Genomic DNA, 14,165 nt, shown 5'->3' on the forward strand with positions numbered 1-14,165 from the left:
TGAGCACGATTGGCAGTTTCTAATATGGTCTTTAATTGCACTGTTTTTTGCAATTGCACTTGACCCGTTGCGCTGTGTAATTTTCAGTTATCATTTTGTGTGAGCGAGGCAGTTTCTCAAATGTTTAGATTTGACCATATTTTTGCTGTGATACTATATGATTCTTTAGCATTTCTTTCAATAATGTATTTTTCTTATAGGCTTGAAAAGGGCTATATGACTAGCCGAAAACGTTCGCTTGTTGTTTTTTGTTTTTATAATGTTAAATGTAGTGTTGTTGCTTAGTTATGTCTGTTTATGGTTTAAAAGAGTTACCTCTCTACCCAAATTGTATTGTAAAAAATTTATACATAAAATTAAAAACATTATTCACTTCAGTATGTTGCAGTGTGTTTGTAGTAACAACTGCATTGTTGAGTAAAATTTATTATGGTAATTTATTATTAAACTTAATGAACAAGCCATCTGAGTTGTTTGCTCACCGGTCTACCTCAGCTATGCAAATGTCTGACTCCGATGAAACTTCTTCATCAAGGTAATGTGTTTCAGTCAGTTATCTATTGTTATGATTGCCAATTGTGTAAAACAACAAACCTTCACTTGTTTTTGCTTATGATTATCATGAAGGGAACAAATTTTCATATTGCCTTGTGTGGTACTTTTCTTAAAACTTAATCAATTTTGTCTGATGTTGATGTTTTCATGATGCAAGTGAAATTGCAACCCTTCATGTGTTCACTTTTGGTTTGACTGGATTAAGCTGCATACTTTTTATTAGTATGTTGAACATGTTAGATTAGAACCACATAAAGTAGCATCGATGGAGGGGTGTTAAGTGTACTATTTACCCTAGATTGCATTGCATTTGTTTCTTGTTTTTTCAAATATGCATGTATAGATATAAAGCTGAACAATTAATCCCTGTTTGGTTTAATCACAGTTTAAACATTCATTTGACTATGTATGTGATTATAATGGCCCATTTCGGAGAATCCGAATTGGAGAAATTCCGATTCGGAGAAAGCCCTTTTCAGAGATTTTTTTGAAAATCCAACGCCTTCTGTTTATTTAGAGAATTTTGTATTTTATTCCACAATATCGTTGCTTTTGCATTCCGACAAAGAAAAATAAATTGAATTGAAATTTAGTGAAAAATGAAAAGTGAATTAAATTTATTTTTGAACTATTAAATTAAAATGTTTGCTCACATAAAATTGACATGTATCCTCCGTCGCCGTCTGTATGCAAACTTAGAATATATTCGAATCTTCAACTATTAGAAAATTCCAATTCCTAGATTAACAAGTCAATACAAAAACACCGGAGATGATTCAATCGATGTCAAATAACAAAACAAAAAAAGAATAACAGTTCATGCGTGCAATTGGAAATTATGGCTGATACCACATAGGAAGTCCCACATGGACTGAGGTGGAACATTCATGCCCATCGAAGCGAACGACAAGTTTCTTGTCGTCGTCAGCATCTCTATTTTTTCACAGTACATGTTTTATGACAGTACCGTATTGAATGCTATTATCAGGTAGGCTATAAAAACACCTTAATCTTAATGTTAAGCAACAGAAAGCAATTGATTGTTAAAACTAACTTTTAGATTGGGTGACTGATCATTCATTTCTCCATTGTAAGCTAATTCCTTTTAATATACAATACATATGTCGCTGTGTTTTTACAATTCTTCGAAAAAGGCTTTCTCCGAAAAAGGCTGTCTCCGAATAGGGATTTCTCCGAAACGAATTCTCCCAATAGTAGCACCCCGTATGTCAATGTACACATATCATAAGTAGTAGTGTAGTTTTGTAATAATTTTTGAATAGATGTCTCATGCTTTCTGTGTTGCAGTGGCTCTGACGTTTCTGACAATGAAAGCAGCAGTGAAGAAGAATCAGGCACTGATGAAAGTGGAGAAGATGTAATATAATGTAGATGTCTTAACTTTTAGTACATGCATGTTTAGACCTAAAGTTAGCATTTCTTTTTGCTACAATGAGTTAATGTTGCCAAAGTTTCAAAATCACAATGTCAGTTGTTTGTATTAAAAGCACATGTAAAAAAACTTCAGGTTCGCTTGTGAGTTGTGATTGCTTATTTGATTAATTCTAACCTACCAACACCAGCTTGTTTTTTTCTTTCTGAAGTATATATTACTGGAATTTTTTTTCATATGCTGCCAACTCTGCTTTTATGGTTGCTTTTGCAATCAAAATAAATTGCTGAAAGTGTGAGGAAATATTTCAGATGCCTGCCCAAGTCTATCATTTTACATATGTTTTACTGCACAATTTTCTGTGGTTGTGTTTCTAAACGAGGTTAAACTATACTACAACACTAAAGTTTAATATTAACCTATGAACAACAACGCTGATAATGCAGTGTTTTTCATTCATCATACTTTATAATGTGTAGCAATTATGCAATGGACTCGACTGTAGACAATATGAAGCATTGATGTTATTTACGGCTCAGGTTAATCAATCGACGAATGACAACTATCTCCATCATCCATGGCTATTACAAAATCGAGACGACATTCAAGTTCCTCAAAGCAACGCTCAAGCACAATTAACGAACCAATCGCCAACACACACAAACGAATCCACTTCGGAGGTGTTTTTTTTTTACCATTAACAATCAGTTTTGTAAACTCTTCACTGAGAAATGCTCCCATGCAATAAATAAACTTTTCACTTTTTAGCTGTTTTTTATATACTCTGCTACTTTTTAGAAAACTGTTTTTATTTGCAAATTTTCGCTGTTTTTCTTTGTAATGAGAAAATGTTCACTGAGAAATCATCCTATGCAATGAGGACTCAGACAGCAAAATTCGTCATTTTTACATTGCTTAAACGTCTGCAGACGCTAAATCAATGTAAAAATGACGGGTTTGCTGTCTGGGAACTGTTTTTTGTAAACAGTGTGATTTTTTATGAACTGTTTTTTTTTTTGTAAATTTTCTGAATTGTTTATTTGTTCCTCCTTTGTAAGGAGGAAACCGATCCTTTGTGAACTCCTCATTGACAAATATTCCATTAATTTAACATCTTCCCTGCCTACAGGATGCAGCTTCAAGTTCTACTTCTGATTCAAATGGCACGGAAGAGGAGGAGGTTTCTTCTCATGAACAACTTCAGCTTTCTGCTCCTGTTCACCGCACAAGCAAGAAGAATGATCTTCCTGTAAGTTTTCAACTCATTACGTTTTATGTTGATGGGTTTGTTTTAATCAATTTGGATATAATTATACAATGTACAAGACTACAAGTACATGCAACTATATATTCATGACCTTCAACCTTGGGTTTTTGAATTTATTTTCTGTAATGCTCATAGAATGAATTAATTACATTTTTCAACAATTAAGTGAAAACGTAAAATATTGAACATTATATACGAACAATCGTTGGATTATTATGAGCTATGTCACTATGTTAGCAGCGGCATTTGTAACGACTTCTCGCCTAGTTTGCTTTCTCAATTTATCATCGCATCTGCTTATCTACAACGCGATATGAAAACATGGTGTAGTTATTATTTACATTCAAGGCACGAACATAAAACATCTTTATTCGCCCCACAGGCCCACAGCCCCACACTACTACTTTTGAAACACAAATGTTTAAGCCATGATACTAGACAGCTTTACAAGCACGATGCTCACGTTATTTAAGTTTCTAATAAAGATGCTTCAGGGATGCAATGGAACCCTAAATGCAAATTCTGTTACTCGGCCACCTCACTTCCGCATTATAATGTTACCAGTATATATTGTGCATATTTACCAGTTCACTCACCACTTCACTCATGCCTCATATCTTTACAGTTAAAAGATTGGAATAAAATGGCTGTTTAGTTCTTTGTTTTGTCTGTGCAATGTGCATTTGGTATACATATTACATATGTTGTCTTTACTGTGACTCAGCAAAACTAAAGTGGCATTGCACGGGAACATTGCATTTTTTACATTTAAATTTGTAACTGGCACTCTGCACTTGTTCATCTTTCCTCTGCTTACAAGGTTTCATTCGAAAGAGCGAAATAAAGGCTAAGTTTTTCTTTCAAAAGCTAAGTATTTCCTTCAAAAATCATATATTGCGAGGGAAGCTGTTTGTCTTCACAGGAATGGGAAACTAACCCCGAAGTGTATGGCCTCCGTCGTTCTTCAAGACAACGAAAAGAGCCATCACGATTAGTTGTCAAAGACGTGAGTTGCCCGCAGTGCTTGTTTTTAATTTTCCTTTTATCGTTTTCTCTTATCTTTTTTTTTTCAATCCTCAATTTCCATTTTGTACGTTTACATTGTGTATTGTGTTGTATCAGCGCGTTTCAAATACTGCATGTGACCTTCAGAATCATGTTTAAGTTTTAATGTTTTTTGAAAAAATGCTGACTTTTTAAGGGTGTTAAAATGTAACCTTCAATTAATTTTCTTTGTTTTTGAGCCAATTTTCGATTTTTCTTCGTCTATTGCGTTGGGTGGCTAAACAGAAAAATTTGCCTCTTGCACATCGTTTTAACGTCTATTGATGTGTTAAAACGGTGTAAAAAGGCCGATGTTTCTCTCTGGATAACAAATGTAGTGCAATCGAAGTGACGCAATCTTTCGTGTTCAATCAGCCAATGAAGCAACGTATTTTTGCAACTGTAAGCGCGTCATTTCAACTAATTTGTTACTTGAAAATTTGTATTGAACAGAAGTTGACTGTTTGTTAACCGACTATTCAGTCCAAAACGTGAATGAGAAGAGAAAATGAATTTTTTATTGACTTGTTGCTAGCTTGTGTGCAACCCCCTGACACCGACATGTGACAACTCTTCACTATCATGTCATCAGTAACACCAAAGTGGCTTTTTAAGGCGATTATTGCCGACCTTGCTGGGCTATCTAATTTGCGGCAGTAGTATTGGATTTTGTTTTACTCGCCTTTCGTTACCAAGGCAACACGACACGTACTCCCAACATTAAGGTTTGATGTGCAACGAAGGAGTTGATGCCTTTATGCTCCATGTTTTGTCTTTGCTGTATTTTTTCAGAAATGAGAATACAGCGAGTTTCAGATTGAATTTTGCATCCATTGAATGTATGTTGTTACAGGAAACCTCTGACGACGACCGCCACAGGAAAAAACCTAAAAAGCGCAGAGAGTGAGCAAAGCTTTTTGATTGCGTTCATACAAAGTTAATTATTTCGTTGGTGAACGGCAAAGGTCGTTGCCTAATACAGTAGCCTACTTATTTTGCAATACGAATCGACGACTGTTTTAAAATTATACCAAAGACAGGCAAGACACAACAATACCACAGGGTTGAGCATTACAACAGTATATTTTTTACATATTTACAAATAGTTTAACAGTCAAACGTTTTCGGCTTAACTTAAGCCCTCATCAGGAATCTGCAAATATTTATACAATACAATAAATTTCAACTTCTTGAAAGTAACTACCGTAACTATCTAACTAAACAACTAACTATAAGCATCAAGAAACACGCAACGATTAAAAGCAATAGGGTGGAAAAACATACAGACAGACGATTTTAATCGTTGCGTGTTTCTTATTGCTTATAGTTAGTTGTTTAGTTAGTTAGTTACGGTAGTTACTTTCAAGAAGTTGAAATTTGTTGTATTTTATAAATATTTGCAGATTCCTGATGAGGGCTTAAGTTAAGCCGAAAACGTTTGACTGTTAAACTATTTGTAAATATGTAAAAAATATACTGTTGTAATGCTCAACCCTGTGGTATTGTTGTGTCTTGCCTGTCTTTGGTATAACAAAGCAAACTCTCTCCCGAAACTATGTTTTAAAATTAATTCGAACGAAGTTCTAACTTGTGTGAGAAGTCTTGGACAATGCATCAAGCACATGCTGCCACTGGAACTAGTGCCCAACGCGTATTAAAATAAAAATAAACGTTGCACAACTTTACTTTATAGACAATATAACCCCCGCCTATGAAATCCACGGCTTTTAAATCTTAGTTTAGCTTCGACAAAGGCAATTTATTGGCGAAATCTACGCTATTTTAATTGCACAAAAAGAACCGAAGATGCGTTATTAAAGGTCAGGCGCCCGGCTGAGCGGCTCCAGCGATGATGAATTGAGCGAGTATGAGTCGCACAAGTCCAGAAAGGTTCGCAGTAGACCCACCGGCCGCACATCGAAACTCACCCAACTCAGAGCTAAACTGCAAGGGCGAAAAGTAAAGAACATTAGAGGTAATTGTTCTGTCTTGTAACGTTTTTGTTGACGAGTATACCGAAACTGCGCAATCTTCATCTTTGTAACGAAATTTTGTCTTGAAATTCTGATTTTAAATTGTTTACAATGGATGGCTTACATGGTTCAATGTAGGTTTGAATTTCTAAAAGGTTGTAGCAATGTTAGATTGGTCAAACATGGCAGCACTGGTGTAACAAATTGTGATTTCTAAATTAATAATTCCATACATTGTTTTCTTTGAAAAGTTTTAAAGGTTTTTGATATTCCTATCAACTTGTCATCTGATGCAGGGAGGCAAGCGCGAACGACCAATCGAGGCGGTAGAGGGCGCAAAGCGGAAAGCACTTTGTCTGATGACTCGTCTTCCGATGACAACCAGCCGATCAGAGCTTCGTCAAGAATACAAAGGAATAATAAAATCAGGTGGGGTGGAAAGTAGCTACGGTCTCCGTACTAACGGTTCACGCAGTGACGTTAAAAGATGGTCAAAGCACGTATTATGGTTACAGATCCATTCACACGACATTATCAACACTTTTCTCATCTTGATGTTTCTTTTCATTGGCGGTAGTTGACGGAAAATAGAATTACTATCCTTTTAATTCTGTTCAAATAATTATTTTCCTCCAAAGTCCAAACCATATCTCGGTAATAAGACGCACAGTAGGAACGTTACACTACGCGACGAGAAGCTCTGCTTTTCAGCCACACTAAAAGAATCATGTCTCAGTTTGACACATTTTTTACGTCTCCTTACAAGGTTGTTTTCAACAACAACAAAAACTTAAAATACTTTAGAACCAACTTCAGTCTAATATAACCTATAAAAACACAATGTTTTATTAATCAAACAAAAACGTGTACCTTGTAGTGTGGCGGATAAGCTAAAAGCGGATGTAGTTTCTCATCTTCTTGATTTAAATGACCCACACAAACCCGCTACGTGAACTATTATGATTGTTTTTTTGCTCCACTGCAGTTACAAGGAGAATGAATCGACACAAGAAACCGACAGTGACGAAATAGTGGAAGCAGGAGAGTGGAACGGCGTCGAGGACGACGGCTCTGAGATCATCGAAAAGATCATGGATTGCAGGGTTGGTAGTAATAATGATGTGTTTTTTTATAGCGCTGTATCCATCGCAGACGTGCATTGCTTAAAGTGCTACACAAAGCAAGCAGAGTCAGCGCAGCTGTATAGAGACACAGCAAAAATTTACTAAAATTTACCAGCTTTTATTAAGTAAAAGTGGAATGTACATCATAATGCACAATTATAACACCTTCCTCTCTGCTCCAAGCGGTTGGATTCACATGCAATTTAATCCGCTTGGTGATGCAACTGTAGCAACTAGCAGCCGATGCAGTCAGTGTTGTTGTACATCGGTCTTGACTAGAGACAAGCCTGGTATTTGTCTGCTTTGCCGCATGTGACGTCCTATGTCTGACGTCCTAAACAACTTTTTGCTTCATACGAACGACGACGACGTCCTATGTCTGCCTGTATCATTGTGGAGCGAGTTGAATTTGATTTGTTTGACGCGTGGCGGACAGAAACTGACTGTCTCGCATCTTCTAGGTCGGCAGACTTGGCGCAACCGGAGCAAAGACCACCGCGTACGCTTGTACAGAGGAAGGTGATCCTAATGCTGATTTTGACCCCCAGGAAGAACAAGAAATGCAGTATCTGATCAAATGGAAAGGTAGGTGTTAAGATTTTTTTCACCGTGCAACATGTACCGAACGGCATTTATTTTAGCCACCAAACCCCAATTACTTTTTAGTTTTGTTGTGACTTTGTATTTCTCCACGAAAGAAAGCATTAGCTGAAATGCTTCATTTTTAATGCCTGTGGAAAGCTTAGGTCTTATTTAGTTATTTTAGTCGATTGGATTATATACAATGCACAGTCCATAGTGTATTATCAGTCAAACAATGGTTTTGAACTCGATGTTATCCTCGAATTATAAGCGAACTGTGAAAGTAATTCCACGGATTGTCTCCTCAGGTTGGTCGCATCCTCACAACACGTGGGAGTCTGAGACCACTTTGCAAGCCCAGGGTGTGAAAGGAATGAAGAAGTTTGAAAACTACGTGAAGAGGAAAGAAGAAATTGATCTTTGGCTGCGCGCCGCATCTGCTGAAGACAGAGAATATTATTTCTGCCAGAACGAAATGAACAAAAACGTGGTCTCAAACTACTGCAAGGTTGAAAGAGTTATAGGTGGAGTACTTTCATTCGGCTCTTAAATTAAGATGTTGAATCCATGTAAAAAAAAAACAAACATTGCTACTACTTATTTCAGCGTTGCAGTTTTTACAATTTTTGCTATTTCTTGTTTCTTGCGGCATCATTAAGTGAATGTATCGTTTCGTTTTCCAGCTCGTTCTTCAAGCCGAAACGCCAACAACTTGTGGGACTATCAGGTAAAGTGGTGTGGACTGCCCTACAGCGAATGTACCTGGGAAGAAGAAACGCTTCTGAAAGATTGTCAGACCGAAATCGATGCCTTTGAAATGAGACAAGACAACCCCTGCGTTCCGAAAAGAGATTGCAAAGTGAGTTAAATTGCAAATAAACTCCACGTCGGTCTTCATACCTCAGCAACCATCAGTCGGCCAACTGAAAGTTGTTTCATTTTGTTTATGCAGGAAACTTGTAGTTGCACGAACTTTTTGTTTCGTGGGGGCGGGGGCGAATACTTTTGGCTGCGACTTCCGCAACCCCGCCGCAACCTATTTCGAAATATTACTGGCAACTGGGTGTATGCATTGTCTCAGCGTTTTTAAAACAAAAAAATTGGCTTCAAGTGACTAGTCGAGTGGCTCAGTTAGACTCAATACGTTCGTCTCTTCACAAGTACAGTGATAGTGAGGTCGATATCAGAGCCGTTTATTAGAGTTATTATAATGTTTATTTTGGCTTGATGGCCACGGACTAAAGATGCCAGTCGTTTTTTTTTGTGCTCGTTTTTAAAAAACAAAAATGAAAAAACGATCGTTTTTTTTGCACTAATAATGTGTTTAAAATTGAAATGTTGGAACAAAATTTGTACTTTTGCTTCCCTGAAATATTTGTTCTGAAATAATCAAGACATCGATAAGCTGCTAAAATAAAACCTCGTCACTAAACTTTTCATTAAAATTATCTTTTAACTTCACAATTGATCCAGGAGGATGCGCAGTGCAATAAAATAATCAAAAAAAGTAGAGATAGCACAAATTGGCAAATTTAACTTTATTATATAAATTTAAATTGAAAGGACTTGAATTTGGCAATATAGTGTGGTACTCTCTACTTTTTTTTAGCGATAAGTTAACTTGTATTAGTTAACATAGTCACCACTGGGATTGAACACTGAACAGTCCTCAATCCTCATCATTGGTGGCACTTGAAGTTGGGTGGTTCATTGGTCCCACTTGCTGAACATGCGACCACACTTCTGACTTAAAAAACTTAGTCAAAACTGCAGCATGTGCAGCAAACTAATTAATAATAAGTTATTCAGCAGTTATAATTTAACACTTTCTTTTGCAGTTCTTTGTTATGATAAATGAAAAAAATGTATGAAACGATAGGAAATAGCATAAAAACGTAAAAAAAACATAAATTGTTAACCAACCCTACTGCCGACTATGCTGGATACATAATTATGTGCAAATGCACCATACCACCACCATAAATTTTTTCGTGCATGTTTTGGATTATATAAAACTTGTAATCTATCTCCGTTCATTGGTTTACTAACATAAGATATTCCATAGTCTAAACCAGGGGTCACCAAACTTTTTTTTCTGGGGCCCGGATTGCTGCGAGATTAACAGCTGCGGGTCGGATGCAAATTGCGAAAAGATATACAACTATTTAGAATCTCCATTGACTTAAATTGAGCACAATAAATAACAAAGTCAGCTGTGGAATAGCAAAGTTGTGATGAAAATCGAAAGGTTGCTGGAAAAGTTATCCCCAGCTGTGATACACTACAGGGCATCGTGCTCTTGAAAAAACCTTAGGCCTACATCTTTCCAAATTTGGCCTAGGCTGTTCCCATTTGTGGTGGCCCACTGATAAACAGCAACGTCAGTCCTTTACAAAAAGTTTGGTAACTTTTTTCCTTAACAGTTGTAGTGCAGATGTTATTTCCTCAGCACGTGGTGGGCGGGATGAAATCAGTTCGCCGGCCGGTTTTGGCCCACGGGTTGTAGTTTGGTGACCCCTCGTCTAAACGGTAAAAAAATGAAAAGAAACTTTGATCCAACATCTACTAATACCATCACATTGATACATTCACATTGATACATTCATGTTGACGTAGTGGCATTGCCAGTTGTGGTAAGACATTTGTGTTGTTCAGACAATTTATTCTGAATATATTATACGCTGAACAGATGATACGCTTGTGTGGCATTGACAAAAAGAAACTAGGCCACTGTGATAGTAGGAAGGTCTATTTGTAAGTGCACTTCATTTTTACATCGATTTTCATGCAACGTTACTCTTGCTTGGTTTTTGAAGTGTTGCAACACTAACTACAAGAGTGGTTCAATATCGGAAATACACATGTTACAAGTTACCACTGCAAGTCAGTAAATACTAATTAGATTTTTTTTACTTTAAAATATTATTTGCAATCTTTTGTAGAGTATAGTAAATCATGGATTTACTAAAGAAGTTTCTTTTTCGTATCAGAAGTGAATGGTTTGTTATCTTGAGCTTCCGAGTAGTCCTGAGGTTTTCTTGCGTCCTGTGTGTCCCGAAATATTGCTCAATTTGTGCCCTTTCGTGCTTCCGTTTTTCTTGAAACGATGTCTCAACGCTGAAACTACGTGTTTGTCTGTTGCAATGCACACAACGAATATATATAAACCATGCAGCCCATTAATTGTTGTATGAAGGATCGTAAAACCCAAAAACATGCCGTTGCTGCATATATCTTCTTTAGACTCCACAAGAAAGCTTGGTATCCATCCAATAAGCCAAGACAGTCCCAGCACAGGATATAATTTCATAAATGCTCTGAAAACTCTTGCAGGAAGTTTCTTTTTCAACCTCTTTGGTGGTTGTAAGTGCCTCGCTTGAAAAGAGTTGTTGGATTTTTTCGATGGCTTGAAGCGTTTTGTCTGTGTTGACAATTTGCCCACTGTGATCAACACTTGTATCAAAAAATATCCGTTTACGGCCAGCGCTAGTAACAGAGGGCCTGAGCTTGCCCATACTAACCCATTCTCGTTTGTTATCCAGCAAGTCCTTTGCATGATCATGCCATTTGTTGAAGTTGTTTGTTGTGGTTGTGAATTTCCTTCTGACTTTTTCGCAGAGTAAATATAATTATTCCTCGCCAAGCCCACAACTAAAGCCACAACACAAATTACTAAGGGTGCCCCCCACCCCAATGCATGTTTCTTCCACCCCAGTGTGGTTTGCTTGATATTTCCTCTCACTACATAGAGGTTGAGCAGAAGCCCTTCTACAGTCATCCACGCGAATACAGCGAGCAGAAAGTAGTGTGTCGTCATAGCAAGAACAATACACGATCCCACTTCTTGTCTTCCCGCCAAGTCTCCAAACAATAGCGATGCAAATAATCCCAATGCTGCAATGCTGAGATGAAAATGGCTGTTCAACCTTTCATTTTCCCGTCTTTTCAAAGTCCGCTTAATGAGGATGAAAACGGCGACAGTCAGCGTTAAAAACGCGACTGAAAAAGCGTTGCAAATGTAGCTGAAGACCCTCAACATACGGAAAATACCACATTGCAATTGCCGTTCTTTCAATGCATGCACGTTGGTATTAATCAGAAGCACAGCAAAGTTTGTCGTATGGTTGCAAGAGCACTTGACAATGTTGTCAGTATAGTTGACCATTTGGCATCCATATCTTGACCATTTTTTCAATTTTTTGTCATAAAATTCACACGATAGGTCTGTGGTGTCATCTGTAATTCGTTGAGGAATGGGAATTGTGAATGTTATAGGGACACTAACCACTGTTGCTTCACTGTACACAGTGTAAGAGAAAACAGGTAAACAGGATACATAATATTTCGACACTCTGCTGCCACAAAACTCGTGCATACAGGTCATATTAGAATCAGAGTGGTCATTTAGCATTTTCTTTTGCACTAAATCCATTAACCCAGCCAGTGTTTTGTAAGTAACTGCAACAGCGATTGCATTTCTTTGCTCTTCCTCAACATCAACTCTGATGGGATAAGTGGCATGCAACTGCTCTTCATCATCTGACATTGCATTGTCTGCCAACTTTATGATAGATACAGCTATTTCATCACTCTCTACTTGCATTGTCATCGGGTGATTTTCTTTGCTTGTTCTCATGATGCAGTTTTTAGCCTCTCCCATTGCTTGGTTTAAAGCTGTGACGATGTGCATTGGGTGATGGTCTTCATTGCTTTCATGGATCATTTGAAACCAAACGTCCGCAACTGCACTTGAGTTTATCAACGTTTTCCTGTCAAAAAAGTAGATTAGCATCAAAACTGTGGTTTGTGTGCTGGAAAAGAATTCACAGTGAATAACTTGTGGAAAAATAGTGAGTTTGTGTAGTTTTCTGTCACTGAATCCATCGAAACATTCCTTGGCTTTACCATGTTGTTAGGTTATTAATATCAACACAATCTATGTTTGGTCAGTAAAGAAAGCTTCTAAGGCTCCTCTAAGCACACTCTTACAAGTATCTCGTTTTTAAAAAAAAAATTTCCATACAAGAATTACACGTATTATGTACACCAGATGTAAAATGCTTATATTTTGCAATAAAAATAATATATATATATACAGTAGCTCTATCTGGCTCTATATTTCTTTCAGGTATTTAAGCTCCTATCACTCTAACATTTTACTCATCCCCATTGCACCAAATCAATTGCAGAACAGTTTCTTACCCCACAAGATTGATCAGGCTTTGTGTGAAGTTTTCCGCCATGACAGAATCACAAATACCTTCGTGGAGTGTTACGACCATCTTTTGCAACAAGACCTTAATATCTTCCATCATGCTTGCTGATATGCATTCATTCCTTTCGATCATGTTGCTGAGAGGCTCTGTTAAACATAGTACAACATAATTAGTTACTCACAACCGCCACATATAGAAATTACTTTCTTGTGATGGACAATATTGACAGCCTGTCAACCTTCGCCATAACGGACAAGGTGTGTTTGTTGCTACATATACAAAACACTCGACGTGAACTAAAAAACAATTCTTTTTTCAAACGCAACTGATTTTTGATAAAACCTAATAAAGTGCGTCGGAATTGTTGTACATACAATACCTCCAAATGCAGACTATTGTAAAGGTGTAACACTTTGCACTTGACAATGCACAATGCTGTTTATTTTTTCCAGCAATTTTTGCAGGCTAGAACACCGGAACTCACGGTACTCACCGTTGATCTTTCTCATAAGTTTATACCCTTCTGTGATTGTGAACGTGTTCTCTTCTTTCGCTGCAACTTGGAGCAAGTCTTCAATTCTTTCATTGCACTGTAAACGAAATCGTATTCTATGTAAATGAACTATTAAGTGGCGCATATATGCACTATCGCTACATTTACATAAGATATATTACCAAGTTGCCATCTTTGAGTTCATGACAAACCTTCATTTGTTGTTTTTTCTGTGCGCAGACGGCAGAAAGAACGGTAAAAGTAACAACAATCACTTTAAAACCCATACCGATTAATTACAACACTCCTGCTGTTCTAATAAAAAACAGTTTAATAGTTAGAAAAAAATAGCATGTGTCAAAAACAACTCAGCCAATACACACTGTTACAGCTTGTTTGGGATTCTCATTCAGTTTTTCAATATCTTGAGCAATTTCTTCTCAATATGGATTATTTCGCTTGTGGATAGAGTGCTAGCTTTCTCTATGCCGGTGTCATTCATTAACGCCGTAACGTTT

General features: G+C 37.1%; 2 protein-coding genes across 3 annotated transcripts in view; one reads left to right on the top strand and one right to left on the bottom strand.

Moving 5' to 3' along the window:
- Positions 1-427: 427 nt before the first annotated feature.
- LOC145785699 (ATP-dependent chromatin remodeler CHD1-like) overlaps positions 428-14,165 on the top strand; it is a 33,880-nt gene continuing 20,142 nt past the window's right edge. The window contains exons 1-12 of one of the 2 annotated variants that reach the window (XM_082597395.1): positions 428-535; positions 1,864-1,933; positions 2,488-2,628; positions 3,078-3,197; positions 4,138-4,221; positions 5,113-5,162; positions 6,080-6,234; positions 6,529-6,661; positions 7,218-7,335; positions 7,818-7,941; positions 8,247-8,462; positions 8,598-8,797. In XM_082597395.1, coding sequence (XP_082453521.1) covers positions 453-535; positions 1,864-1,933; positions 2,488-2,628; positions 3,078-3,197; positions 4,138-4,221; positions 5,113-5,162; positions 6,080-6,234; positions 6,529-6,661; positions 7,218-7,335; positions 7,818-7,941; positions 8,247-8,462; positions 8,598-8,797 — 1,494 coding nt within the window. In that variant the 5' untranslated portion in view covers positions 428-452. The remainder of the gene's footprint in view (positions 536-1,863; positions 1,934-2,487; positions 2,629-3,077; positions 3,198-4,137; positions 4,222-5,112; positions 5,163-6,079; positions 6,235-6,528; positions 6,662-7,217; positions 7,336-7,817; positions 7,942-8,246; positions 8,463-8,597; positions 8,798-14,165) is intronic. The other variant, XM_082597394.1, reaches the window with a different exon arrangement.
- On the bottom strand, positions 10,664-13,934 carry LOC145785863 (adhesion G-protein coupled receptor D1-like). Its single transcript, XM_082597572.1, has 4 exons — positions 13,860-13,934; positions 13,648-13,744; positions 13,141-13,300; positions 10,664-12,707 (listed from the first exon to the last, which is right to left on the bottom strand). The coding sequence occupies exons 1-4, from the start codon at positions 13,932-13,934 to the stop codon at positions 10,943-10,945; spliced, it is 2,097 nt and encodes a 698-aa protein (XP_082453698.1). The 3' UTR covers positions 10,664-10,942.

The sequence above is a fragment of the Aplidium turbinatum genome, chromosome 16 (assembly GCF_918807975.1).
Source record: "Aplidium turbinatum chromosome 16, kaAplTurb1.1, whole genome shotgun sequence".
In the NCBI taxonomy this organism is placed as follows: domain Eukaryota; kingdom Metazoa; phylum Chordata; class Ascidiacea; order Aplousobranchia; family Polyclinidae; genus Aplidium; species Aplidium turbinatum.